This window comes from Agelaius tricolor, unplaced genomic scaffold (genome assembly GCF_023055355.1).
Source record: "Agelaius tricolor isolate 1412-34295 unplaced genomic scaffold, bAgeTri1.0.p SCAF_3, whole genome shotgun sequence".
Lineage (NCBI taxonomy): Eukaryota > Metazoa > Chordata > Aves > Passeriformes > Icteridae > Agelaius > Agelaius tricolor.
In genome coordinates, this window is record NW_027269263.1 from 14,428,333 (window position 1) to 14,455,274 (window position 26,942).

The window sequence follows — 26,942 nt, forward strand, 5'->3', positions numbered from 1 at the left end:
ACAAATAAGAGGCATTACTGGCTCTTAGCAAGGCACAACTGGGTTACCCACTGAGCACACAAAATACCATCTGGTTTGTACAGGCTATATTGAAAAGAGATGCTGACACCTAGCGTGAAGTAACACAAAGAATCCAATCTCAAGTGCAGATCAAATCAGCTCTTTCAAGCAGCATCTTTCCACAGTAAGTGCTTACTGCCCATCTGAGTGAGGCTGGCTGCACAGCTTCTAGCAAAATACCAACACTGAAGGTAACTAAATTCCCCTAACCTGGCTGACAGGAATTCCTACACTCAGCAGTTTGAACTGCTCCCATATTTTTGTGCTAAACCCTCCTTTAATTCCAAGAGAACCACACATGAACAATATTTCTTAACCAGTGAGTGAGAGCCCAACCACTTTTCCATCTTCTAAGGGGGACCACTTAGAAGGTTGGTGGGGTGCCTGAAAGTAGATCCTCGTGTTTGATGACACCAGCCTATATTTGTGACAGAAAAGCACTAAGTCAAGCATGCAGCAGAGCACCAGCACATAAAACAAAAAAAACCCACACATACACTTAAAAAAAAATAGAAATTTCATGTTGGAACCATTACCTTAAAGTTAAAAGGACCTGGTAGCTTCTTATTCATAGATTCATCTGTGAAGACATCAGACATCAGAGCTTTACAGTAGGATTTTGCTGCTAACAGGAGTGCAGTGAGTTTAATTTGCAGCCTAAGGTCTGACTTTCTGCAGTGTTTGTTTAGCAAAACACTCTCAGAAAGCAGAAATGAGGTCTCAGGAAAAAGCTTCCTATTTCATTAAATAAGTTCATAACATTTACACATCACCCATCCTCCGCAAGCATCAACTTCTGTCACTATCATCAAATATATTCCATTATTGAAGTAGTTTCCTGTCACAGGACTGTCTTTCGCAGTCAGGACTGCAATCCAAAAGGCTCCTGCAAGGATTTTATGGTGTGGAAGACTTCCCTTTTGGCACTTAAAAAAACACACCCTATTTTTCAGAAGAGTTTAATACATCCCTGGCAAAGCTACAAGTGCACGACACTGGCTGCAAACCTGGCTGCTTACAAATAGAGGCCTCCTGCACCTAAGGGGTTTGTAATTTCCCATGTAGAAAGGGTGCAGGCTGTAGAGAGCAGCCAAAGCTCAACTACCTAGAAATAGCTACTGTGAACATGCACCTAAACTTACTGCTCACAAGGAATAAGATTATCACCAGCACATGCCATGCACTTTGCTGAAAGCCAGGACATTCCTGTGTGCTTGCAGTGGTCCCCCACACACACCCTGAGACCCATGACAGTTTAGGTACAAGTTTAATTTCAGAGAGCTACTTTTAATAGTGTTAATAGATGGCTGTCGTCCCCCCCCCCCCCCCCCCCCCCATTTTTAGAAGAGGTGACAAAACCACTGTATAATTCTGTCACCAAAGATGCAGAGGGATTATAGATTATATGACTATTCTGCAGCTATAAGGGCCTGTCTGGCAGGTGCTAGAGAGGGGAAAGAGGCTTTTCCTGGTTACCTCTGTCTCCAAGGGAGCTGAAGGACCTCTCATTCTGGAGCAGGACCTGCTTGAGCTCCTCGAGCTCGGCGTGCTCTTTGGCGTACATGCGCTTCAGGTTCTCCACGTGCTGGATCATCACCTCCACAGCCTTGCTCACCCGGCTCTCCTGAGGGAGCAGGCAAAGCAGCAGCTCTCAGGAACTGCCTCATGTTTGGAGATTTGCCCCTCAAGCATCTGCTCTCCTCTGCTATCTCACTTTTATCCTCCTTTTCAAAGCTTCACTACAACCCCTGTCCTGGCACATGGCACACAGGTTTCATTTCTCTGGGGATCACTCTTGTTGTAAAATCAATCAATCGATCTTCAGTTTGCCAAGCTCTTACAACTCATCATCATCACTTCCTCTGATCTGCAGTCTCAGCTGCCACCATGCATTTGCTGGTATTGCCAAGTCATTTTTATGCTGCTCTGGGGTATTATACACAACTACACCTCACATTTGAGCAGGACTTGGTCATTTTGCTGATTAGCTGCCCTTTCCATAAGGCACAGAACCACCTTTGCAGCATCAAGGCCATTGTTACCACACTGCTTGGTATTCTGTACATCTCACTGCTGCAAAGTCTTTATTGTTTGGTTTTTTCAACCAGAACCTTATTTCTGCTGTGGGTTTTTGCACAATTCTAGTGCAGCATAGCTGCTCTCAGTGCCTGGGATTCCTTATAAGGACACAGAGAGAAGAGAAGGCCAGGACTAAGCTGTTCTGACCAGTCTACACTACACACACCAGATTCCCAAATGCAATCCTGGAACCATAAGCCCAGCAAGATGTGGCTATCCCTTTACAGCTAGAAGCTTTTAGCTTTGTACAAAGTATTTTTAGATGGAAAGTGTTACCTGATTAATAGCTCCCAACATCTCTGCTCTGCTGGCAACTCGAGCTGCATATTGGCTAAGGAACTGCAGGCTTTTCTGCAGCTTCTTAATGATCTCCTGTGCCTGGTTATCTTCTTCACACAAAGGAACTAAAGCCTAAGAGCACACATTGGTAAGAAAACTGGTGTGAATTATTAACAGAGAATGAAGGTTGACCTGATGACACTGAGAAGCTGCATTCAGGCCCACATCAACATCCTTAATCGGTGTAACTTGGATAGAGAGCTCCAGTGGGCAGAGACTGGAGCATAAAAGCAGCTAAAGCAGGGGTCAGATGTTTGTGCAACAGAAAAATTCCCTGCTGCCTGAGCATGCAATACACTTGGATCAGGGTTGCCCTTCATAATATCTCATAATTCAACTGCATTGCCCCAGACCTTCATTCATATTTGCTCATCATGCACCCCCCATGCACACACCCCCACTTTAAAGAGCTGTTTTAAGAGACACTCACATCTACTTATCCCATCCACCCTGCTAGCCCTGGCCATACCTCTAACATATTCACAGCATTTGTGATCTCCTTTTTCAAGTTTTCTTCAGCCAGGTCTCGGGACCTCTCTTCAAGCTTCACTCTTTTGTCCAAGGTAAACAAGTCACACTTAAAACCTAAAGACAGCCTCAGAAATTCAGCCTGTTATGGGAGAAAAGATTTCAGAGGAATCCAAGTGATGCAGAAGTTTAAGTAGATTTGGTCACTGATATGACATTTAGGGTTATACCCTGTGACCAAAGTTTAGGAGAGATACAGAAGAATAAGGGAACACGACCCACTTCCTTAAAGCAGGTCTTCCCATTTGTAGTGATGGTGGGAATGTTCTGCAGCCAGAAGAGGTGACATCCTAGCAGCACAATGTGCCATCTGTGCCTTTTGACAAAACTGTCTTAAATCAGCACATTCTGCCTGGGAGGAGGTCACGGCTATGCTCCTTCAAGCTTGCAAACAAATGTCACAGTAGTGACAAGTCTTTGTTCAATTTTACAGATTTCCACCTTTCTCCATCCCATCTCCTGCAAAAATTTCCATTAGGCTTGGAAAGAGATTTCAGAAGTTAGCCTACAGAAATACATCCAGTTTAAGCTGGATCATTTTTTTACATAGGAGGAGTTTATCTACAAGATCTGATGTCTGAAATACTTCAGGATACAAGCAGTTGAGACTTACCTCCACTTCCTTCTCATTTGGGGAGTCACTGCAGGGGAAGAAAAAGAGCCATGGAACTGACTGTGGCTTTAAATTCATACCTGCAGGTGATCACTGAAAGTGGAAACACTTACGGATCATTTTGCTTGGTTTTATCTCCTTTAATGCCACCTGCAGTGGGTGAACTCCCTGAGAAGAGACCAAAAAAAACCCATTTTCAGACCAAAGTGAAAAGATAGCCTCCCCAAACCAACCTGTGAGAGACTTTTAAGCTTCCACAGAACCCCCTGTTCAAGATTCCCAGTGTTAAGCTCTCACCACTGAAAAGAACTCATGTGCCTCAGGTTCTGTTTGTTGTGAGGCACCACAGCACTGCCACCTTTACAAAGCCCCAAAAATCAGTTGTTCAGGCACTTCAGCTGGCATCTTATTAGCACAGAAATGGTTAATTGAAGGTTTTTGCTTCAGGATGTTATGCAATTTACTACCTCACCAGCTTTTAATGATCTCCAAAGGCAAAAGAGGAGTTGATTTGAAAAGTAGATATGTCTAAGGAGAAACAACATCCTGCACCTCTATGTCATGGATAGCACAGAAATGCTTCTTTTACAAATCTTTGGGGAGAACAGGAGTGCCAAAACTGTTTCAAATATCCCAACTCCATTGTAGCTAAGAATTTTCCTCCTGTCTAGAGGAATGTGAAGCTGGTTAGATCAGTATCTGCAGAAATCAGAGCAGCAGACTTTGCATGACACCACTGTTCTTCTAATCATTGTGATCTCCAACTGCAAGTACCAAGCCCTAAAACATCACACTTGGTGTGGGACAGGCAACTCCTGCACCTCTCTACACAGCTCTGGACTCAGCTTGTGCTCCAGTAACATGAAGGTGTGCAGCAAAACCCCCTTACCTTTCCTGCTGGGAACCACAGCTAGTGCTTCCTCACTCCGCTCTTTGTTATTTTTCTTTTCCTGGTCCGCTTCCTAAGGGCACATCAGAGCAGTTAGAGCAAGGAAGCAGCCACACCACCCCTGGAGGGGCCTCTCCCCTCCTTTGTCACTGCTCAGCCAACCCAGCTGGGCTTTTCACTGTCACCAGCACTCTTACCAGGTCTTGCTTCAAAACATTTTGAAACACAGGCTTGTGTTCTTCCGTGGCCAGGGAGGATTCCCTTGTGATCTGACTTGGTCCTGTGAAAAACATTCCCAAATCCAAATGTAACAATTAATAAAGCACACCCAGCTTCCAACACCCATCATTTTAGCCATGGGCCAACCAAGCTAAAAAACTGCACCAAATGCCATGAAAGACCACTGAGAAAGAGAGGAGGCAGCAAAGAACACTATAAAGACACATAGGAAGAAGTACGATAACTAAGATAGGAAAAAATCCCCATAAGAAATGTTATATGTCTACAGCTGAGACTATAATGTACTTCCTGTAGTTTAAGATGCAGGAGTTACAGTAACATTCCCTTGGATAAATAAATTTTATTATTTTGCTACCAGCATGGAGATTTTTTTGTTGTTGTTGGTATGTTTGCTGTTTAAAGAGGCAGCTTTTAATTAGTATTTATACCTTTAAAAACATCTAGAATATTTTGTTTTCTTCTCTGTTTATGCAGTCACATAGCTGTGAGCCAAAGAAATGGCACAGAGAAAAACAAAAAAAGAAAAAACCCAAAAAACCAGAAAAACTCCAGCTTCAAGTTGGAAGTCTGCAAGGGGAGATTTATCAGTTCTAGTTCTAGGAACACTTTCTTTTCAGAGATGTGCAACAGATATCTGGACTCTCAGACTCTAAAGCTATTGAGACTTCTTTAAATTTGTTCTGCATATCTGCTTCCTCTTAGCTAAAGGCACCTGGATCACATATGAAAATTAACAGTAGAGGGAGATTAGTAGAAAGAAAATGCTTTTAAATGATGGGACAGAATTAGATTTCAGGAAGATAGTACCAAGGAAAGCAACAAAACCAAACAAGCAACTGTAGTCTTATATTGAGGTAAAGATTAAAAAGATATTATAAACAAACACACACAGGTATTCTGCACTGCTTATTCAGATCAACTTCACAAAATCAGCTTATATACAGTGTGTACAGATGCTTCAGTTTTGGTTTGATTTTATAGTTTTTCAGTGGAAGAAAATCATGAGAGCTGGTAAGAATCTGGCGGGTGTTTATGGCTCTAGCAAAGACAGGACAATATTCAAATGCCTCTACCCTCATCTCACCTCTTGACCCATCCCAGCTTCTGGTGCAACAGCCTTGAATGAGAGGAAAGTGCTTAGTGGCACTGCTGAACTAAATAACTGTTTAAACCCACAAAAACGTGTTTTCTCTTGTCAAAATGGTCTGGAATTTTCTACCCACTCACTGTTTTACCAGCTGAGCAAGGCCCAAGGTCTCACAAAGTTGTTTCATGCTCCCTTGCCTGCAGTGCTGTGGTAAGAGGGGTAAAAAACTTTATTCCTACTCAGCTTCACAGAGGCTTGAGAACACTGGCAAGTGAAAACACTTGCAAAAATAGAAATTCTCATGTTGTTGCTCTTACTCAGCTTCCTCACTTCAAAGATGCGCTGGAAGCAAACCATTTCCTCCGAGGGTGAGCAACAGGCAGAGCAGCAGCCACCGTACCTGCCATGGGAGCAGCTGGCTCCTTACTGCTGCTTGTCTCCACTGCCACAGAAGTTGGCACATCTTCCCCTCTCTCATGTAAGCCCTTGGAGGAGCTTTCCTCCATAGCAAGGCAGCCTGCAACACCAGAGAGCAGAAACACAGCTTTCTTTGTTCAGTAAACACACAGACTTGGGCACATCCAAGACTCCCAGCGCCCCAGGTTAAGGACTCACCTGGTACCAGTGCTGTGCTTTCCACTGAGGATGGAAGAGCTTCTTGGGCTGATGGTAAGTGATCACTGCCAAAACAAAACCCTTTCAGATACTCATCCACAGGATACAGATCTTAATGAAGTCTTTTAAATCTTGCACAAGACCTGACCTGGATGCAATCAGCATGGCTGGTGGTGTTGACTCCTCATGGTCAATCTTCAGAGAGAGAGAAAAGAGTGAGTATCAGAAGATCAATGCCAGTATAAAACTTGTATGTCAAAACTTTGACTTTCCCAGCTGCACCTAAACTACTCCAGCAGTGAAGAACTAGCTGGTAAGTTCACAGATTCACCCACTAGTCTAAAGCCATCTCAGGAATGTTGTACTCAGAGAGGTGTTTTTGTTCCCCACTCTGTGGTTGGCTCCTAAGTCACATCTACAATGACCAACAAACATGTTACTGCACCGCCATTGCTCCATCTTAAGTCTGTGCATCGGGAGAGATCCATTTTCAGGGTCTGGAGCCCAAAACCTACAAATGAGGTGCACAGAGCTTCACTTGGCTGTAGAGATCAGACTCATTAGGTAAATATAAAAGTGCCGATAGTCACAGCATGAGCAAGCAGATGGTTCAGAACATTTGTGTGCTGTGTTGTACATCAATGTTATATCTGACAATTACCCAGCCCCTTCAGAGGCCTCAAGCCTCCCTGGTGTGCAAGCAGCAGAGGAACAAAGCAATTAAAAGCTGGCAGTTTTGCTCATGTTCCTCTAGTTGCCACAGTGCGGTTTTGGACCTGAGCCTTATCATATCACAGACAAAACCAATATCCTCTTGAGGCTTTGAATTTCGAGGGAGGTGCTATTTGTGCAATATCCCTCTTCTGCATTTCACCCTGGAAAGCTCCAGCTTGCTTATTCAGTTGTTGGATTGGTCTCTCTTTATGGCTGAAGATACAGGGGGGAACTGATGAGGTTTAAAGGGTTAAGTTGGTAATGACTTGTGCTGAATTACACCCACTGTTGAAGAAAAGCACCAAACAGAAAACAAAACCAGCCCAAACCTCCTGCTCTCTCCAAGAAAAGAAGGAAGGAGGGCAAACAACAGCTCCCTACACAGCAAGCACCCAAGAGCACTACTGAAGTGTGTGTGGAGAAACAACAGAAAAACCACATCAGCAAGTGATTGCCTGTGTTCTGGTATCTTTCCTACCCCCTTCAAATGCCCTCAGAGGACACAGAAAACCCAGCAAATGAGAACAGGAGGTATCCAAGGGCCCTGGTCATTCCTAAGAGTGACCAACTGCTCCCAGCATTAGGAAGTGCCTTTTCCCTCCTCCCTGCCCTGTCAGAGCTGGGCTGCTCTTGCACAGCCCTGGCCCAGCCAGGTGGATGCTTCCCCTAATGCAAATTTAGGCTATTTTTATTATTGTTATTTGAATTCTCTCATAAGTTGAGGAAGTGCAGCAATACATTTGCCTTGTTCTGGCCATTGGGTCTGCAGAAGTATTGGGGAGGGAGAATACCATCATGTTAGAAAGAAAAGAAATCTAAAGGGCTTTTAAAACTAATACACAGCACCCAAGCACATAGAAAAGCCCTTGCATCACCTAGAACTGAAATGACACATTATGCTACATTACCTATACCGGCCCAGATGGGCACGTGGTCAGTGATTTCTGTTTGCAATGAAGAAAAGCCCCCATGGATTCCACATAACAGGAAAAAAAAATCCTAATTAAAGAGAAACACCACATTCTAGATTTTTTAGAATAAAATAGAATCACACAATGGTTTGGGTTGGAGCGGACTTTAAAGATCAAAGTTCCAACATTGATGTCCAAGGGACATCTTCCACTATCCCAGCTTGCTCAGACCAACATCCAACCTGGCCTTAGACACTTCCAGGGATGAGGCAGCCACAGCTTCTCAGGGCAGCCTGTGCCAGGGCCTCCCCACCCTCACAGTAAAATCTGTTGGCACAGAGTGTTGGAGAATGGCACAGTCCTTTAATGATGAAGAACAGCCAAAGAAGATCCTGAAGCCCATCCCTAATCACTTTTCCCACGTCCATCCCTCCAGCGTAATAATCCAAGGGTTCTCTATCTCAGCCAATGAATTCTGGCCACAGTTGTGTACAACTCCTCCCAAACAATCATTAACATTTGGAAGACCTGTCTGGTTTTCAGGCTGTGGTACAACTTCCACATTTATAAAGCCAAACAAGAACAAAAAGCCCAAGTTTCACTTGGCTCTCAAGTGCTCCTTTATTAAGTAGCCCCTGAACTTCTATGGTGACAATGATTTGACACAAATAGAGTTACTTACGAGCTGATCTGCTCAAATACATCTGCAACTGCAGAGTAGTAAAACTCCAAAGAAAACTAGGGAGACTTTTTGTACTGAATAAGGATATGCAACTTTTCCTACATACCAGTGTTTAGAACAGATACTGGGCACAGCCCATTTGCCTTTTCTCTGGGCCAAGCTTAAACATTTTCATTTCCCCCCTTCAGAACATTCATGTGCAAAGCTTATACTAAAAAGTGATAACAAGGATGGAAAGAGACATTTTTGAGCCCAGCTGGAATTACAGGAAGCCCCAGAGCAACAAAGCACAGATGTTTCACACACCTTTGCACAGCTGTGACTTTCCAGAAGGACTGGATAAAGTAGGAACCATTGAGAGGATCCTCTTTAAGGGCACTTAATAGCAGCACAAGCTGGGAGTTCTTCACCTGCTCTACCCCAGTGTGCTGAAACCACAGAGTCCCCAGCACTCTTACTTTCTACCCACACTGCACTTTCTGCTTTGATTTACCACTACAACCAGACCATCCTGTACTCACAGGTGCCACACACCAGGCAGGTTCACCCTGAGGCTGGCTACTGTGTGGTCCCAAAAGCTTATTTCCAGGTTGACAGAAACCACTGATCAATATTCTTCCACCATCCCCACCAATACAGGAGTTTGTAAGCTCATTAGGAGCCCTGTGTGGTGGAGCTGAGGTCTAGACTTCAATAGTGAGGACTGAAGCACAGCTTAGGTGTGCTGAGCTGCAGCTTCTCTTGCTGCTGCCACAGGGGAACTGCAGCTCGAGCTCTAGATGCAGGATTCAGGGCAGCAGTGAAGGCATAGCTGAGTACACCAGCTGAAGGAAAGCTCCTCTACAGCAAAGATGGCATTTTTAAGCTGTTATATGGTGCCTGTGGGAGGAAGTGCAAAGAAAGGCAGTACTCCCAACTGAAGCATCCTGTGGCTCCTTGCAGGTGGAGAAAAGGAGTGAAAACACTCAGTTCTTCCCTGGCAGAATCAATTGTTACTGCAGAACCAGCACTATCTCCAGCCTTGAAACCACATTTAAAACACTCCATAGCTAAAAGCATGACCCAGTTTTTGGGTCTTGATGTTCAAGACACAAAATATCAAGACATTTCATTTTATAACCAAGGTATTGCAGAAACATGCCCAAACAGAAGGGAACACCCCCCACAGCACCCTGCTGACTGGTGCCAGCTCCATCCACTGTGGAGCAGTGCTGATTTATAGCTGAGCCATCTGCACCTGGGTCTGAGCAAGGCACGAAATGCTCGAGCCTGTTCAAAACCACATCTCGGGCATCAGAGCCAGCACTCACCTCAGCAAGTGAAGAGTCCATCATTGTAATGGAAACAGGAAGGTCTGCATCAGTGTAGTCATCAGCAGAGCATATTTTCCACCTGGCAACACAGGCTTTATTTGCATATTGCCCAAACAACAGAGAGATAGAGTGCCCATTTTCCTTAAGCACATAACAACTGAAGTCACCACTCTCTGTGCAGTCAGTCAGCTGGTCTCTTAGGGAAGGAAAAATTCATCACCAACATCAATCTCTCCTCCCCCAAACAGCAAGAACCACCACCAGCCCTTTTCCCAACCTCCTCCACACTGCACTATTCTACAGAAAACCAGTGGCAAAAGCTTTGAGAGCTGCTGAGTCTCTTGCTGCAGACTGCCTGCTTCTGCACCTTCAGGAACATCCTCATCTTTTAAAATATTCACTGCAATTCACTTCAGCTTTCATAATCTCAAGCAGTTCAATCTCTATTTTAAAGATCTAAGGAGGCAACTTGATAGGCAAGGACCTCAGAATTCCTGCTCTAAGCTCTGCAAAAGAAAAAAAAAGTGACTTCCTCAAAGCCAATAGGATTTTGGCACCTAATGGGAACACCAATTGTTAAATTGGTGTTAATTGTTAAATTAGAGTTAAACATGGAAGATAGACAAGAACACCTAAATCATGTCTCAGTTCTCCAGCATGAAATAGAAACTCCATCAGGGTATTTGGCTGGTTACCAGCAGTTCCAGTAAAGAATTCTGGTAGCTGTGAACAGAAGCAAAGTGCTGCCCTGGATCCCCATGGGCTGATCACCAGGTGTCCAGTATTCCCTCTAAGGGATGGCCCTGCAGTTGAATCCAGCACATGGAATCTGCTAGACCCTGTTGACTCTTCCCCCCTTTCACCCCAAAAAGGTTATTACATCACCTTACCTGCATCCTCCTGAGGTCACATCTGAGCTGGACACATGTCCAACATCATGCCTCTCCAAGGTGCAGCTGCCAGAGCTCTGCCTGCAAGGCTGGTCCCAGCTGTGCCCAGGAGGGTTATTTGGGCAGGAGGTCTCCAAGGTCAGAGCATCTGGTAAGAAGGACAAGCATGAAGAGAGGTGGTCCTTGGCAAAGTTGGATTTAGTTACAAGTTGTTGGGTAACTCTAAAATAACCAAGAAGCAGACCAATCAAGCAGAGATTTATAATGAGGCAACTTCTATCTTGGTAAGAAAGGCTTTGATTGTGTGGCCTCAACTTGTTCTGTAGATGGAGAGTTTGGCAACATGTAGCAAAGGAAGATTTGCTTCCATTCCCATCAATAATGCCTGGAATTACACTTGAACATGTATATTCTGTGTGAGAAGAGCCTCTGTGTGGTACCAGCTCACTTCTGGGAGAAACACTTGTGTGTGAAATACCAAATGCAGCACCCTGCAGCTCTGAAGCCCTGCCATGCATGGCTGTCAGTGGCTGCTTTTAATCCTCACAAGGCTCCAGAGTTGCAGGGAAGTTCAAACAACTCAGGAGTGCAGAAAAAGCAACAAGTACAATCTGCTGGGAAAGGTGGGGTGGTCAGCCTGGAGAAGAGAAGGCTGAGTGGACAGTGGCACAGGCTGACCCAAGCAGCTGTGGCTGCCCCTGGATCCCTGGAAGTGTCCAAGGCCAGGCTGGATGGGGCTCTGAGCAACCTGGGATAGTGGAAGACATCCCTGTCCATGGCAGGGGGATGGAATTAGCTGATCTTTAAAGTGCCTTCCCAAACCATTCTCTCGCTCTATGATTTTATTCTCAGTAGCTCTGTTACTGCTCAGGTTGCTAAACCAGGACTCAGCTCAGCAGCCAAGGAGCAGGACATCCCAGTCAGAGGGAATGGGAAGAACAGAACTCACACCCTCTGGGCCCAGACTGACAAGCATCCTGTCAGGAATATACTTGGATGTATAATTTATACCAATAGTTCCTGAAGATTTTGGGAACAGTCTGCCAGGTTGACAGACAGCCACCTCTTCAGGCCTTTCACTGCAAGCACTGTAATCATGGTTCACATTCCTGGATTACATGCAGAAATAGGTTAAAGCCCACAACAGATTCTCCACATTCCAGCAGCACACTCAGCACTACTGAGACTGCTCTGTCAACTCTTTCTCTATTTCAGGTGAAAGACAGAAATGTCCAACACTACCAGGTCTTACCTAGCAAAGGGGAGTTGTGCCAGCGTGAAGCACCTGAGGGCAGTGCCCAGGGAAAGTCAGAGTACGAGGTGGGTCCTTCATTCCATGGTCTTTTGGAGCAGTGGAGCTGCTAATTGAAAAAATAAGAAGTGCTTCTGTTCCACTGCACTGAATACATTAATGCCACCAACTCCCCCCACACACAGGCATCTGCATAATGTAACACCAACAGTTACACAAATACATCTTCTGTGGCTTTTTTGTCTAGAAAAGCAGAAGAGCTCATATCTTTAATGGGCAGAACAGTTACAGGAAGAGGCAGGATAATGAAACTTTGCACTTGCAACAAAACGTGTTGGTTCAAGCTAGGTCTGGAAATAAATCCTACAAAACCAGGCAAGATAAGCCTGAGAGGAGAACAAAAGTAGCCACTTAGTTCTGTGAAGGAGGTAAAAAGAAAAAAAAAAAAAGAAAATAATCCAAAACACACTATTTCAGCCAAGCCAAGAGGTGTCATCTGAAGAAGATGGCATCTGAGAAGACTCCTGAAAAAACACGTGCAGAGCTGGTTTTGACCTAAGGTTGCTTGAAAAATGGAAAAGAAACGAAGTGCCATCTTCAGACTCTGATCCTTCTCAAGAAGCAATTTATCACATGTGTGTGTTATGCTTCAGAGGAACCCAGCTTCGCAATAAAGTTTGGAATATGTTTTTGTATGCATGTAAACACCTGCATGCACATACACACATACTGATCTCAAATTATTTTTAAAGACTGTTTAACTCAAAGTTTCTCACGAGGAATGTTATTTATTTCCCTGAGGTAATGAAGGGAAAAACCCCCACCCAAATAAACCCAGCATCCCATTTTAACAGGCTCAGCACTGATCACAGCAAGCACACTTACCTTCCCTTTTACGTGTGCAGCTACCGTGGGCAGCAGAGCACAGTCAGACTCTGACTCTGCACAGCACTGTTGTAATAGAGAGTGAGTTTAAGGCAGGCAGGTAAGGGGAAAAAAAAAAACAAAAAAAAAAAAAAGGAGAAGGAGCACTACCCCACTGATTCTGAGCAAAATGCAACTTTATCTTTCCAACTGAACTACTTGCTGCTATCAGGTGCAAAACTGCAACTACAAAATGCTGCAGCTGTTTGCCCTTGCTACCTTCAGCCTTTAATTCTGCAGACCCTTATGTACAAATATAATAAGTTTTATTCATGTGCAGATGGCCCAGCTTTCACTCTGCTCCTCTAATGCTCCTGTCACAGCCTAGGGGACATTTCAGGACCTTCTGTTTGCTGTTAAATACCTTGTTGGTCTGTGCTGAATCCAGAGTGCTCAGATCCTGAGCTATAGTGTTCCTTACCAGAACCAGTTGGGAAAAAAGTCTCTCCACAATGTTTCCCCCTCCACCCCCTCCCAAAGTTGAAGTAAGTAATTTTATTCAAAGCAAAGCACTCCAGAGTTATGTAATTTCCAATGTATTTCTCCACAGAGGGCCACAAAGTTAATAACTGTTTCACTGCCTATTCCAGTGTCTGGGTACTGAAAAAACCTTACGTTATGAAATTTTAAACATTTGTTTTAAAGCCTGTCTGCAGAGTGGGACAAAAATCACACCAGTGCATCAGGGAATGTTTCCCTCAGCCCCTTTTGATACAATCACAACAATTGCTCACAGTGAAGACCAACACCACACCTGTAAGTCCTGACACATTTTTCCCAGAAGGGTGAATAAGGAAAATAACATGCAGATTCCTACATACAGCTTATGTACATGTTAGGAAAGAAGATACCAGGTGCTGCCAAACTGTTTGCAGCTGGTCTCAGCTGTGTTGTCCTTCCACCAGAGCCCTTCCTGTGCAAGCCCACCTTTCCTGGTCCCAGCAAAGGGCACCATACCTGGCACAGCAATTCACAGAGACGCCTCTGCAGCAGTTCCCATCTCAGGGCATTAGCAGTTGCTATGAAGAGACATTTACAAGTCTAACAGGGCTCCTAACAACTTGATAACAAGCAGTCCAATGTTACAGCATCTCTAACTACACTTTATAAGAATTTACTGGAGTTTGCATTAGTCTGGTTAAGCCTGCAACAGCTTTTTCACGGGAAGGAGAAAACACTGGACATCTTCACCTGCAAATCAAGGGCAATGCTTCCCCACAGGATGCCACAGTTCCCTGTGGAAACAGATCCTTCACTTACAGCTTGGGGGAAGAGAAATATTTGACCTTTCCACCTGACATCCTGTACAGAAGTTTTAAAGTCCACAGGCTTTGTATTTAGAAGCATTTTCCCCCTCTTACTGTGCAGGTGGGAGGAAGTAGGGGGTTGGAATGGGTAGGTGGGGAGGAGACCACAACCCAGCCCTTCAGTCAAAAGAGGCACCAGACCTGTCTGCCTTTCTAAAGGAACCAATATAAAGCATTTTTATTATTTTCTTCAGTGCCAGCCTTGTTTGTCAGCCCTGTTCTTCGTAATGCTTTGCTAATTATCCACACATCTGCCAGTTTATTTATCTACAGAAAGATTTCTGTCAAGTAACTGGAGTAATTTAAAGCCAAGGTCCTAGCTAGTCATTTTCAGGGTGGTGGTGGTTCTTTGGGGGTTGACTTTTTTTTTGGGGGTGGTGGTGGGGTGGTTGGTTTAGTCACAGTGGCACCAGTCTCACATATCTGGGGTTCTCGCTTGATCTACTCAAGCTCACTTTGCAGGAGCGCTTCATCTATTCAGAGATGGAAAATGACAAACTATTTCCACTGTCATGCCTCTTGCTAAGGGCAAAATAAAGCAGCTGCATGGTTTGTGGGAGGCATGAAAGCAGCATGAGCACACACATGAACACCAAAACACTGGTCAGAGTGGAGCAAGCACAGTTTGGAGCTATTTCTGCCATATCAGTGCAAAGTTGTGCCTTAGAGCTAAAGCAAAGGGTCCCAAGGGAGTTCTTCTGGTGAGACAAACTGTGGCTTCACATGGAGTTTTTTGCAGTGCACACATATTAGTTGAGCTTATATGGTAACTGTGTGCCTGAGAGCAAAACATTCAGAGGGCTTAAATCAGTCAAATCCCTTTTCTCCAAGAAAGTTATCAGACTCCAGGGTTAGGAAAGAAAAAGGCCATGTGTTCTGGATTCAGACCTCTGCATTACTTAAATGCCCAGGTTATTGAGGTGCTGATGTCAGGAAGTGAGTCAGAAAGAGGCAATATGAAGTTTCCATGGCTCTGTGGCAGAAGTTGCACGTGTACAAGGCAGTGACAGGATTGCTTTCCACTGAAGAGAGCAGCCTAACACCACACAGCTAGTCAAAAACACAGAGCAAACACAACCAGCAAACAGAGCACAGAACATACAAAAATCAAGTCTGTTTGGTTCAGGAAGCTTAAGAAAGAGGGATGGCTTTGTTAGGTATAAGGTGGGGAACAGTGCTTTTGGTAAAGGAGTACCTGTGCCATATGTGGAATTACTAATCCCCCTTCCTAGGACTGGGGGTTTTGTTGGGAGCTTCTCTGAAGCTTTGGTGGATCCCAACACCCACTCCCTTAGGATCCCACCTGCTTCTCAGCTCAGATGGTGGCAGATCTCTTCAAGGAGAAGGAAAAGTAGAAAAAAATGGGGGGGAAAAAATCCCAAAACAACAAGCAAGACTCCACAGAGCATTTTCCTGGATGACCTGCAGATCAGTCCTATTTTCCCTTGATGTAACTAAACCCTGAAGTACTTGCCCATGCAAAAAGTGAATGCTGGCACATTTCCAGAAGTTACTCACTTTTGTGGTCTTCCACCTTCTCCTGAAGCAATTGGCAAGTGCTTTCTAAAGCAGCATTCACATCCCTGAGCTTCTGCTGCTCAGAAATGGCTTCCTCCAACTTGATCTTCAAGGATGCTGCTTCTTCATGAGCAGAGTGAAATGCTTCAGCTTGATCATCCGCCTAAGCACAAAACAATATTTAGGGAGAAAAAGAAAGGAATAAAAAAATAAAATAAAGCAGCCTGGCTAGCACAAGAAGGCTCTACAGTTCATGTAAATGAAACCAAACTGCATCTGTTCTTTCTCAGGAAGTGATAAAGCTCCCTCTGAACTTCTGCATTTTTACGTTGGGGTGGACTGTGTATGGAAGCTATTTTTGGGTGCCTTTTTTTTTCCCTCTTTTCTCTTTTTTTTTTTTAAGCCACCACAAATATGCAATGCTGCCTCTTTCATCAGCAAACTGTTGTCACCACCCCCTCAAATTTTACTTCCTCTGCTGGTTCCACTCTTGCAGGGAGGCACACCATTCGGAACGCGCGATTCCCTTCCCCAGGGCAGCCGCGCGTCGGACGCGGCCCTTGGCATCTCCTGCTGCCCCACACAGAGGGAACTGGGCTGCCCCTTACGTGCTTGCTGATATCCTCCAGCTGCTTGCTGGCTTTTTGCAGCTCTAAACACCGGTCTTCTGCCTGGCCACCTGCCAAAGTTTCTTCTAGTAGCTGTTTGGCAGTTTCTACCTTGCGCTGGCTGCGGAGCGAGAGAGAGCACAAACCACAACCCATTAATGACATTTCAGAGCAGGCTGGCCTGGGAGGTGACACACTCTGGCTGCTGGGACATGCACCAAAAGTCAGCTGTCACACACTGCAGCTCCCCAGGATCCAGCACCAGGGAATCAGACATTTTTTTTTTTTTTTTTACAGCAGGAAGGGGATGAAGGCTTTCTGTAACATTGCTGGGTACCACAGGGGAATCACCAGAGAACTGGCAAGAAGCAAGAGCTCAGTGGGGCGAGCTTTTGCACTTTGGACAACAGAATGGGTTTTCGAGAAGTAGCGGTTGGATATAGAGTCAGCCATTCTAGAAAAAGATACCCAGGAGCTATTACTCCTTCAATGGATTGATTTCTTCACATTTGAGAGGGAATTTCATTTGACAGCAAGCAGATGCCATCAGAACTGGTGCTAAAGAGGATGGCTTTCAATAAAACCCCTTTTTTTCCACTGCAGAAACCCTTGCCCATTTTCTCTCTAACTCACCTCAGGTTTTCTTTTGGGGTGGGGTGGGGGGGGGGGGGGGGCTGGGGTTTATTGTTATTGCTTTCATCACAATTTTGATACAGAGACAGCTTTAAGAAACCAAGCCATCAGTATTTTTATCAGCTCTTTTCCAGGTGGAGGGAGAGCATGTAATAGGTGGTTCAGTGGAAGATAAGTCAGGCAAAAGTATGGCACAACTGCTCTGCATCAGCTCTCAGGGCTGCCAAGCCCTAGGAACATCCCAAACCCAGGGATGGGGCTTGGAGCAACTTGGGATAGTGGAAGGTGTCCCTGCCCATGGCAGGGTCTTAGAAATGGATGATCTTTAAGTCTTTTTCAACCTAGGCCATTTTATGATCCTATTTCTAAGGCCACAACTCACAGAAGGAACCATATGCCAAAAAAGTCACATTTCATATTCAATGACAACTCATTGAAGCTACACCCTTGGGGAATTGAGATAATGTCTTCCCTGAGCCTAGCAACTGTATCCCAAAGCAAAAATACCTGCAGACAGATATTTAGCAGCTCTCCTGCTTCACACAAACCCAGCAGGTTTTTTTAAGAGCTACACCTGCTCAATAATCAGTGCCCTCTTGCTTTAACTGCTCAGTCTGTGGTCTCCCTGGTGTTTTCAAAGACACCTTCAAGGCAGTACATCAGTTCACTCACAAACCTTAACTCCCACACAGTGCAGACCTTGTGCTAAAACCAGATCTACTCTCCAAAACAGAAGACCATTTCCTCTGTGAAAAAAAAATCTTGAGAATTCAGTAGACTTTGTTCTACTAAAAAACCCACCCCAAAATAAGATACTAAACAGCTAAGCAACCAGAAAAAAACCCCAAAACCAAATCAAACCAAAAGAACCACCAAACCAAAACCCAACCTCGCCTGCCCAAAAAAGACACAGATGCTTTGAAGGGGTACCTAGCAGAGAGCTTTTTCCTTAGGTGAAGTTCTTCTGTCTTGGTTCTCCTTAGGTTGTCTGCCACTCGAATAAAATCCTCCTCTAAGGACTCATTGCATTTTTCCAAAAGCTGGAGTTTCTGGGTCCAAAGGTGTCTTTTTTCCCCTAGTTCTTGCTTGAGGACCTGTGGAATTTTGAAGTTGCCATGTGGTTAGAGGAGGAACAGAGCCAGAGCCTTAATTTACATGGTGAGAATTGAGTTCCCTGCTCCACCAATTAATATCATCACCTACATCCCACACTATCAGAGTAAAGATAAAACTCCACCAGCAAGGTGCCCAGATACAGCAACAAAACCCATAGCTCTTAAGAGGAAGTTGTAATAAATATCATCTTGCAGGAAGCTCTAAAATTGATAATTTAGGCTTCTGCAGCCCTTTCCTCAATGTACAACTGAGTCCACTGAGTCCAAATTGAGTTTGTATTACAGCAAAATTAATGAAATAACCAAGAACCAATAAAACCTGTTTGCCATACATGCTTAGCAGATGATCTGTGCCAGAGATGACCCCCACCATGAAGGCTTTTAGATTTACCTCTGGTTTGTTGGAGGGAAAAGGGTAAAAATTAAGTGTTAGGTAAGACTGAACTCTCTACTTCTCTGAACAGTGACTTGCAGTAAAAAGTCCTGAGAAGAAGAATCCAGTGCTCTCTCTCTGACCTTTCTAAACTGAACATATGAAAGAGCGTCCTCAGCTTTTAAAGAATGCTTAATGAGAGTCAAACAGAGGTCAGGAAAGAATGAAGTTTATATTCCTGGGATTCTGCAGCAATTCTGAGGGGAAGACATCAATCTTACAAATACAGACCACATTATCTGCTTGCAAGTTGGAGTTTGGTGCTCATGAGCTTCAAATAAAAAAAAAATAGCACATCAAGTATCATGCTTTAAAAAAGGCAAAAAAAAAAAAAAAGAGCAGTGTTTGCTGATAGGGCTCCTAGGATGACATGGGATGTGACCATGTGCAACTGCCCACATCCTGAGGGTCTGTCTGTTCCTCAGCCAAGGCAGGCAGCACTCACTTGTTGAAATACCATAATTTGACACTTAAGGGATATAGGCTTTTCAGGGCACATGTACCAGTCTTATCTTGCAGTAGAAGAGTGAAAAAGATTTTGATGTCACATGTCACTATATATACTTAGATATATGTATATATGCACACTTCAGGTTGGGTTTATAGCTAATATCCTTTAAAATGTCTTTGAAAACACTAAACCCCAGCAGAACATGTCCATAATAAATTTCACAGGAAATGGTAGGCAAGGCTTCTGGTGAAAACTTTTGTTAACACGCTAATTAAATCTTGGATCATGCACTTTCTCTGAGGCTGGAAGAAGCTACTTTGAATCTCCCTCCCTTTTTTTTTGATCTATTGCTGTTCAGCTGCATGCACAAAATTTCACACATTGGCTTGTTCTGTCTAGGTGGAGATAATTTTTGACATGAAGTCACGTCTCATCCCCCATGGGACCTTTTATTTTTAAAGGATTTTTTTTCTTTCTTGATCCTCTGTTAACTCAATTTCCAAATACATCAATCTTTAGGAGCCAGAGTAGGATTCATTTGCCACAATCAACTCCAACTCCTATACCAAAAGATTTTAGCTTCACATGTTTAACAAGAATATGATCCCAATGTGAATGTAACTTCACAAGCCTTTTTCAGCTCTGACAGCTTTGCAGGAGGAGGTTTCCAGTCAAGATCAAAAAGCTATAGCAATTCACAAGCCAGCAGTTTGCTAGAGTCTACCCAAAGTCACATCTGGGTGAAGAGAGTGAGAGGATTGCACCTTCTCTAAGGAGAAGGTTTCAGGATTTAGCCGAAATTATAAAAAACCTGGCTCCAGGACTGGATGGCTCCCAGTGATTGCTCCAGCCCTGCCCAGGAAGGCAGAAGAGGCCCAGCTACACCATTCTGTAGCACTAGAGGAAAAAAGAAAGGCAGCTCTCTCCCCAAAGAAGCAACAACCTCATGCAGCACATCCCCTGGTGGCACCTGCTGTCACCCAAGGGAGAGGAATTGTGGGGTTTGACATCCATTAGGGAGCTGGGAAACAGCATTAATGTACAGCTTGGGCTTGTTGGAGCATTCCTAACAACTGATCAGCAGAAAGGAGCAGGTCAGAGAAAAAGTCACATCCAATAAGATGCATGGAAATGTCAGAAATTGTGCTGTTACAGGGGAGAGCAGGAGGGAACAAAAGCATTTAGTTGTGTTCAAAAGCACTTGCCACTACATAGGGAAGATATTTTTACCAGTACCTTGAGCAAAAGTCTGTCCTTGCAAGCCTCACCAGAGGTACGAGGAGTAGGAGAAATACATTATGCAAGATTAAGTTGTAAAACAAGGTTTTGTTGAAATTTTTCCTGTGGAATATACCCAGTAAAAGCCCAACTCTTCACCTTTCACAACAAATAAACCCTATGGAGGATTTGATTTGGAAATTTGGTTATAAAGCCTCCTTTGCTTTTTGACCTGGTTTGTCTTCCCTTTCCTTCAAGCAGAGTTTTAACTAAAGGAGTTCTTGCACAAGACAAGCCAGCAAGAGCACAGCATGTAAGTGAACAGCAATCATCCTTTTCCGCCTCAAAAAACCCCAGTAAAGAAGATGTTTCTCTCCATGCAGCCATCTTTGGCCCACAGATGCACTCTATCTCCAGTAATAAACACACACAGCATGCAGCAGCAAGATATCCACCTGAAGTTTTTGCACAGCCCCACTGTTTCACTAAATGCTTCAGAGAAACAGTTACTCACCACAAGTTTTCTTTCCCAGGCCTGTTGCATGTCCTCATCAGGATCTTCTACCCATTCTAATGAAACCATGACAAGCTCCTCTGCTTCAGAGATTTCCTCTTGCTGAAAAAGAAAATAAAACCCAAAACAACCTCCCCAAACTCCATGATTTCTAGTGCACATCTACAACTCTGCCCAGAATTACCCAGGATATAAATTAGTGTTAGAGTAGGTGCCAAGTGATCTTGTTAAACTATGACCCCCTCCAATCTCAAACTATTCTTAGTTTTCCAAAAGGAGCAAACAATCAGATTATCAATGCCTGGAGAATTCCTAATTAAATTGCTGATCGAAGACAGCACCCTTATCCACAGCATCTATCCATCCTTACCCAGTTAGCTTTGCTACTGACCAGGTTTTTCATGATGGTCTTGAATTTTTCTCCTGCATATTCAGACCCCTGAAGCAAAAGCTGCACTTCACGATCCAGTGTTTCGTCCAGGGATGCCCGTTCGGTCCTGATAATCTTTGAAGAGATGGAAGAGCCAGTTAGTTTGTTTTGACATCCCCTTATTAAACCAGCAGCAGTGACATTTAGACTTTCCTGACGTATCCCTGCTCTGTATTTACCAGAAGGTCAGAGCTACAAAACTTGAGGCTTGGAAAAACTTTTCAAAACTATCACATCAACAAGGATTTAAAAAAATGAAAAGAAAGCAAACCAGCTAAGCTGCTGAGTGATCCAGTGTAAATATCCCTGCCAGGGTAGGCAAGAAGAAATCAGTCATTTGTTATCTTTATCCAGAGGAGTTGTTACCAAGTGATGAGTAAGCAGAGCCCTTCCTTACAGGTGACTCGGTGGAATCGTGTCTCTCTGCAGCTTTGAAGGGCAAACACAATGACTCACTGGGCTCTGGGGAGCTGCAATATAGGATGATACCTAACTCCTCAAAGCTGCCTAGCCAAGCCTACCTCTCCTTTCTGGGCCTGAAGTTTTTATCTATTTGTACATTGTTGTTGTTGTTGCTGTATGTGCTAACTCTTTGCAAATGCACCTTGCACAAAAGTAAGCAGAAATCACTCAGCAGCATCTCTCTGCTGTCAGCTGTGCTGCACAGCTTGTATCTGAAAGGAAAGCAGCACAGGGGGAAGGATGGGACTCAATGGATTGTCTAAGGAAATGGGAACAGAATAGCTCACCTTAAAATCAGAACCAAAACCATAATTGTAGCCAGATGCTCTGCCTAAAGTGGTGTAAAACAGCTTCAGCAATAGCCTTCTTGCAAAAATCATCAGTGGTGGATTTATAAGGGGAGGGGGGGGGTATCATGCTGCTGTTGGTGTTGGAGAATGCAAAGACCAGCCTGATTCCTTGATCCCAAAATTAAAAATTCTGAGGATGTGAAGAACAACATTTCCTGACAAAAACTGGCACCAGTGAGGAAGTGGCAGGAGAAGCTCCTGACAAGGGACCCAACTGAGCTGGCACAGCTGGCCTGGAAAGATCTGACAGTCAATCACTTTATACCATAAAAACCCAGCCCCACTTTTTAAAGTCAGGGCTTCTGACACACCCCTTCTAGCAGGGTGTGTGTGGAGATCCCTCCCTCAAGTGGGGGCACACCCTCAAAGTTACTCCTCAAAGCTGAACAAAAGATTTGTCCATGATCATCAACATGGGTAAGTAATAACAAACTCTATTTAACAATTATTAGCTTGGAAATCATTGGCTTAATAGCTAGTGCACTGTACAAGTAGTCATAATAATTCTGATTAAGGTATTTTAGTCTAATAATGATCTTCTATTTACATAAATAACTTCTTTTATTAATTTAAATATATTTGGTTTGCCATCAGAGATGCTTATCAGAGTTCCTTAACAGTACATTAGATTAGGACCCAACAACTTTATCAAGATGCTCACTCTAATGCTGAATTTCCTTTCTCACTACAGTCAACTTCAAAGAAAAAGAAGTGTCCTCTTTCACAAGTGAAAAAGAATCATTGTTCATGTCTGTTGTAGGCAGCACAAGAAGCAGACTGTCATTTACTTTCTGCAGCATAAAAGCCTTTATATATTGGAAAACTGATATCTTCTCCCATCTATCTGTTCTTCTGCCAGCTAAATGCATGACCCAAGCTCCTCCAGATTTACTGGGTAGAGCAGAGGGGGGTTGGAACTGGATGATCTTTAAGGTTCCTTCCAACCCAGGCCATTCTAGGATACTATGAGCAAATATTTTATATCTACAAGCGTTTTGTTTGCTATTCTTTGGACTTTCTCCAAGGTGCTTGGAACAATATTGCAACCTTCTCATTCTGTGTTTACATGCTAGGATTAATGGCTTCAAATTCCAGAGTTATCTAATCATATACAGGCAATGAGCTTTGTTCTGCCTCTGCTGATGCAAGACAACTAGGAAGAGATTAAATTAAGGTTTAATCCATACCTCAGAAGACTCTGCAAGCTCCAGTTCACAGTGCAGTGTGCTTGTCCCTTCAGGAATATTGCTGTTAAATTTATACAACAATGGTAAACTCAACCCATGCCTAAAAGAAGCAGGAAAAAAAATACATATCAGTCTATTTTGGATTTCTGATGAACTGCCTTTTCTGGGATTTGGCCACAGTACTCACGAGATCAGCTCTTGCTGCATGTGTTGGATGTTCTCCAGCAGTTTATTTTTTTCAGCTCTCAGTGTCTGAAACATCCATGGGGTTTGGTGAGAGGCTGACTTTGCCATGCAGAATCAGCACAGGCCAAACCCAACCCAGCCCGTACCTCTATGATTGAGGAATACTCCACAATGGTTAACTCGAGTTCCTTGATGTCCTGCTCCTTCTGCAGAGATTGTTGAGAAAAGAACAACAAAAAAATTATATTCCATCCTACACCACAGCAGTAAAATGTATGGTTTAGCTTGAGCAGCAACCCGATCATGACATAAAAATAGTCGTGAATTTAAAAGAATACAACAAATTACCTTGAATTTTAACTAATAGAAAGCACCCAGATGACCTTTTCCTACCTAAACTCTGAAATTAAGGAGACAAACCCTCTTTTCCAAGTGTTGTACTTTCACATATTACTCACCTGGTTTCAGGTCCAACAGATTAAACTAGACAGAAATACTCTAGTTTTAACTTAAAATATGACCTATATTATATGCCAGTATGAATTTTAATCCCAACTGACCCTTCAAGCAAGTTGCAATGTTTCAAGTTTACTTGTCTTTCGTTATTAGAATGTAGCACCCTGTAGATTAAACCCAACCTAACAGAAAGGCTGAAAAAGAGTCAGCCCTCATGGTAGGACTGAAGAATTAATAGAAGCATCACCTTTCTTCGCAACTAGCAATTAGCTCCAGTCAGGTTATGCCATTCCAATAAAAGACACTGCACAGACAGCACAGAATTTATAAGAGAAAATAGGAAATTAGAGTAGGAGCTCTTGTCCTCTCACACTTTTATGAGTTCTTCCTACTCTCTCTTTAAAAATCATTGAGGTTTTTGAAAGAGATGAAGTGCACAGAAAACTAGGCAGAAAAAGTGAACCAGAAATATAGAACCAGAGATTATAGAACCAGATTATAGAACCAGATTATCCTAATGACAACAAGTTTCCATGCCAGTTTCTTCAAAATTATTCCAATCACTCACATTTATCCATATGTAATCTAGCAGTCTACTTGCAAAATTCCCATTTAGTCAGTAGACTAAGAATCTTGTTGAAATAAAATGATACTACAGAGCTCACAAAAAGCTTCGAATCATTCAAGTAGGAGAAAGTAAAAGCTACTTAAAAAAAAAGATTTTAATAAATTTGTGTCCTTAAGCTGTGTCTGGAAAAACAACCAACCAAACCAAAACTATTAAAGCACTCAGTACAAAGTTATCAGCTCCATCACACTCAAGTTCAGTTCTCTTTTTTATTATTTGAATTCACCTGCAGTCACTTTGCAGGGAGCCCAATAGTCAAATATTTTATCAGGAGATTTATAGCATGTTCTGCTAAGTAGAAACTCCACTGGCATAGAAAGCTCTTTGCATAATTCATGAATCCAGAAAATGCCAGCACATTTGTATGGCCTTCTAGCTTTGTTTTCTAGTATAAAAGGCATGTTTAAAAACATCTGAAATATTCACTCCTCAGTAAAGTCTAGATAATTGCACCTCAGCAATAAAATGACAAACTTGCTTTTCCATTGGGCTCCAAGTCACAATTTCTAATTTGACACAAAAAAATTCAATAAAAGACATGAAGGGAAAGGCCTTCTGTAGCTCCCTGCTGAACAAAGTAGCCTTTAGAAGTTTCTGGACATATTGTCTGAAGTTTGCAAGTTTGTTTTAATAGGTTGTGACTAAAAAAAAAAAAAAAAAAAAGGCAAGCAAAATCCTGAAACCTTTAATTATGCTGACTCATAGGCACGTCCTAAAGTAGAGCTCGCCTACTTTGAAGCCATTTATAGGATCAGGTTCTGCAGTGGGAGAAGAGTAGAAATCAAAGAGCCACAGTGAATACTACTGCCTTGCCTTTTTACAAATCATCCCATCAGTACAGACCAGAAACCTGGGCCAGGGGAAGCTGTCCCTGCCCATGGCAGGGGATTGGAACAAGGTATCATTAAGGTCTGTTGCAACCCAAATTATTCTATGATAGTGTGGTTTTCAGTCAGTAACGAAGTAAAAAAACTAACCTGGATTATGCTTGCCTCTTTATTGGCCACAGTGCTCTCATAGATACGAGCTTGGATCTGAAGAATGAGAAGATCAAAAGTAAACCCAGCCATCATTACAGACCATAATAAAAGTTTCTTCCTATTTCCTACTAGGAAAGGAAAAAGAATATCAATGTTCCTTACTTAGAAAAAACAAATTCTTCTTTGAAGACCTTTTGTGGTATTTGTTTCAGAGTACAGATCTTATACCCAGCAAAGAGTGAAAGTATTCTTAACTTTCAGTCACTTTTGTTTCCTCTCATCTGTCCAGGCCAATATTTTCAGCAACATATCTCAAAGCATGACCTTAATGTATTTTCTTGAATAGTGAGGGAAAGGTATCCAAAAAAAAAAAATCTAACTCTGAGGAAATAATGAAACTGTGGATTGTTTCCATCAGCCTAGTTTTTAGCCTCCAGACAGGAACTTCCTTGGTGAAAGCTGTCACACTCTCCAAGCTACCACTTCACTGCAGTCCATCAACACAGAGGTTCAGGACTGTTCACCTTCCAGCAGCAGAAACTCCCCCTTCGCTAGACCCAAGTGAAATCCAGGTTGACTTTTTATTCCTCTTGTTTTGAAATGCTTACTTGAAGCTTTGAAATGCTTACTTGAAGCTCTGCTGCATTTTTAGACAGCTCCAAAATCTTCTTTTGCAGCCCATTGGTGTCCATGCTATTCCTAATAATCTAAACAAGACACAGTGTTTAGGCACAGCTGAATGGATTGACAGCTTCTCCTTGAAGAAATCAGGCAAAAATGACATCTCCACCCCTAAGCTGCTGCCTACTCTCAAGCAGTACCAGCATTTGTGCACATACATTCCGTGTGTTTGCCCCACCAAAACTGCTTCTGCTCCTTTTCCCACCCAGAGCACCAGTAAAAGAGAAAACCCCTCAAAATGTGATTTATAACCACTGCCAGACTTGGAGAGCTAAAGAAAAGTCAGCCCTGCAGCATGAGAATTGTTTTCAGAAAACTGTGGTTTAATAGATATTTGGACTAAGGACCTTTGCAGAAAGACTGATCTGAAGGTGCTGATTTTCTTTACTAAGAAGTAAAGAAAGATTTTCTTTTCTTTGATTTAACCTGTTTCTCCATTTCCCCCTGAAAAGTCTGAAATAAAGTTTTTTAATGCTTGCTTACAGACTGTATCACCTGACAAAAACTGGTTTATAAAATAGTTGCTCTGATGCAGTAAAAAAACCCCAACAAAACAATAGAGAGAAAGAATGAACAGTTCTTCTCTGAATAAAAAACAAGCTTAGGGATTCTCTGCATATGGAGCTGCATTCCCTAAAAACCTCCTGTA

The 26,942-nt window shown here is 43.2% G+C and overlaps 1 protein-coding gene across 1 annotated transcript in view; it reads right to left on the reverse strand.

Moving 5' to 3' along the window:
* Nucleotides 1-26,942, reverse strand: part of IRAG2 (inositol 1,4,5-triphosphate receptor associated 2) — a 35,040-nt gene that overhangs the window by 2,099 nt on the left and 5,999 nt on the right. Inside the window, exons 9-34 of the mRNA XM_071422021.1 lie at nucleotides 26,242-26,319; nucleotides 25,610-25,666; nucleotides 23,695-23,754; nucleotides 23,550-23,614; nucleotides 23,363-23,462; nucleotides 21,304-21,438; nucleotides 20,934-21,035; nucleotides 18,133-18,296; nucleotides 16,570-16,690; nucleotides 15,962-16,124; nucleotides 14,094-14,155; nucleotides 13,098-13,163; nucleotides 12,213-12,321; nucleotides 10,961-11,108; nucleotides 10,068-10,149; nucleotides 6,599-6,645; nucleotides 6,451-6,515; nucleotides 6,236-6,352; nucleotides 4,706-4,788; nucleotides 4,509-4,581; nucleotides 3,733-3,787; nucleotides 3,620-3,647; nucleotides 2,948-3,088; nucleotides 2,416-2,550; nucleotides 1,537-1,684; nucleotides 597-640 (exon numbers count right to left, since the gene is read on the reverse strand). Of these exons, the coding sequence (XP_071278122.1) occupies nucleotides 597-640; nucleotides 1,537-1,684; nucleotides 2,416-2,550; nucleotides 2,948-3,088; nucleotides 3,620-3,647; nucleotides 3,733-3,787; nucleotides 4,509-4,581; nucleotides 4,706-4,788; nucleotides 6,236-6,352; nucleotides 6,451-6,515; nucleotides 6,599-6,645; nucleotides 10,068-10,149; nucleotides 10,961-11,108; nucleotides 12,213-12,321; nucleotides 13,098-13,163; nucleotides 14,094-14,155; nucleotides 15,962-16,124; nucleotides 16,570-16,690; nucleotides 18,133-18,296; nucleotides 20,934-21,035; nucleotides 21,304-21,438; nucleotides 23,363-23,462; nucleotides 23,550-23,614; nucleotides 23,695-23,754; nucleotides 25,610-25,666; nucleotides 26,242-26,319 (2,448 nt within the window). The remainder of the gene's footprint in view (nucleotides 1-596; nucleotides 641-1,536; nucleotides 1,685-2,415; nucleotides 2,551-2,947; nucleotides 3,089-3,619; nucleotides 3,648-3,732; nucleotides 3,788-4,508; nucleotides 4,582-4,705; nucleotides 4,789-6,235; nucleotides 6,353-6,450; nucleotides 6,516-6,598; nucleotides 6,646-10,067; nucleotides 10,150-10,960; nucleotides 11,109-12,212; nucleotides 12,322-13,097; nucleotides 13,164-14,093; nucleotides 14,156-15,961; nucleotides 16,125-16,569; nucleotides 16,691-18,132; nucleotides 18,297-20,933; nucleotides 21,036-21,303; nucleotides 21,439-23,362; nucleotides 23,463-23,549; nucleotides 23,615-23,694; nucleotides 23,755-25,609; nucleotides 25,667-26,241; nucleotides 26,320-26,942) is intronic.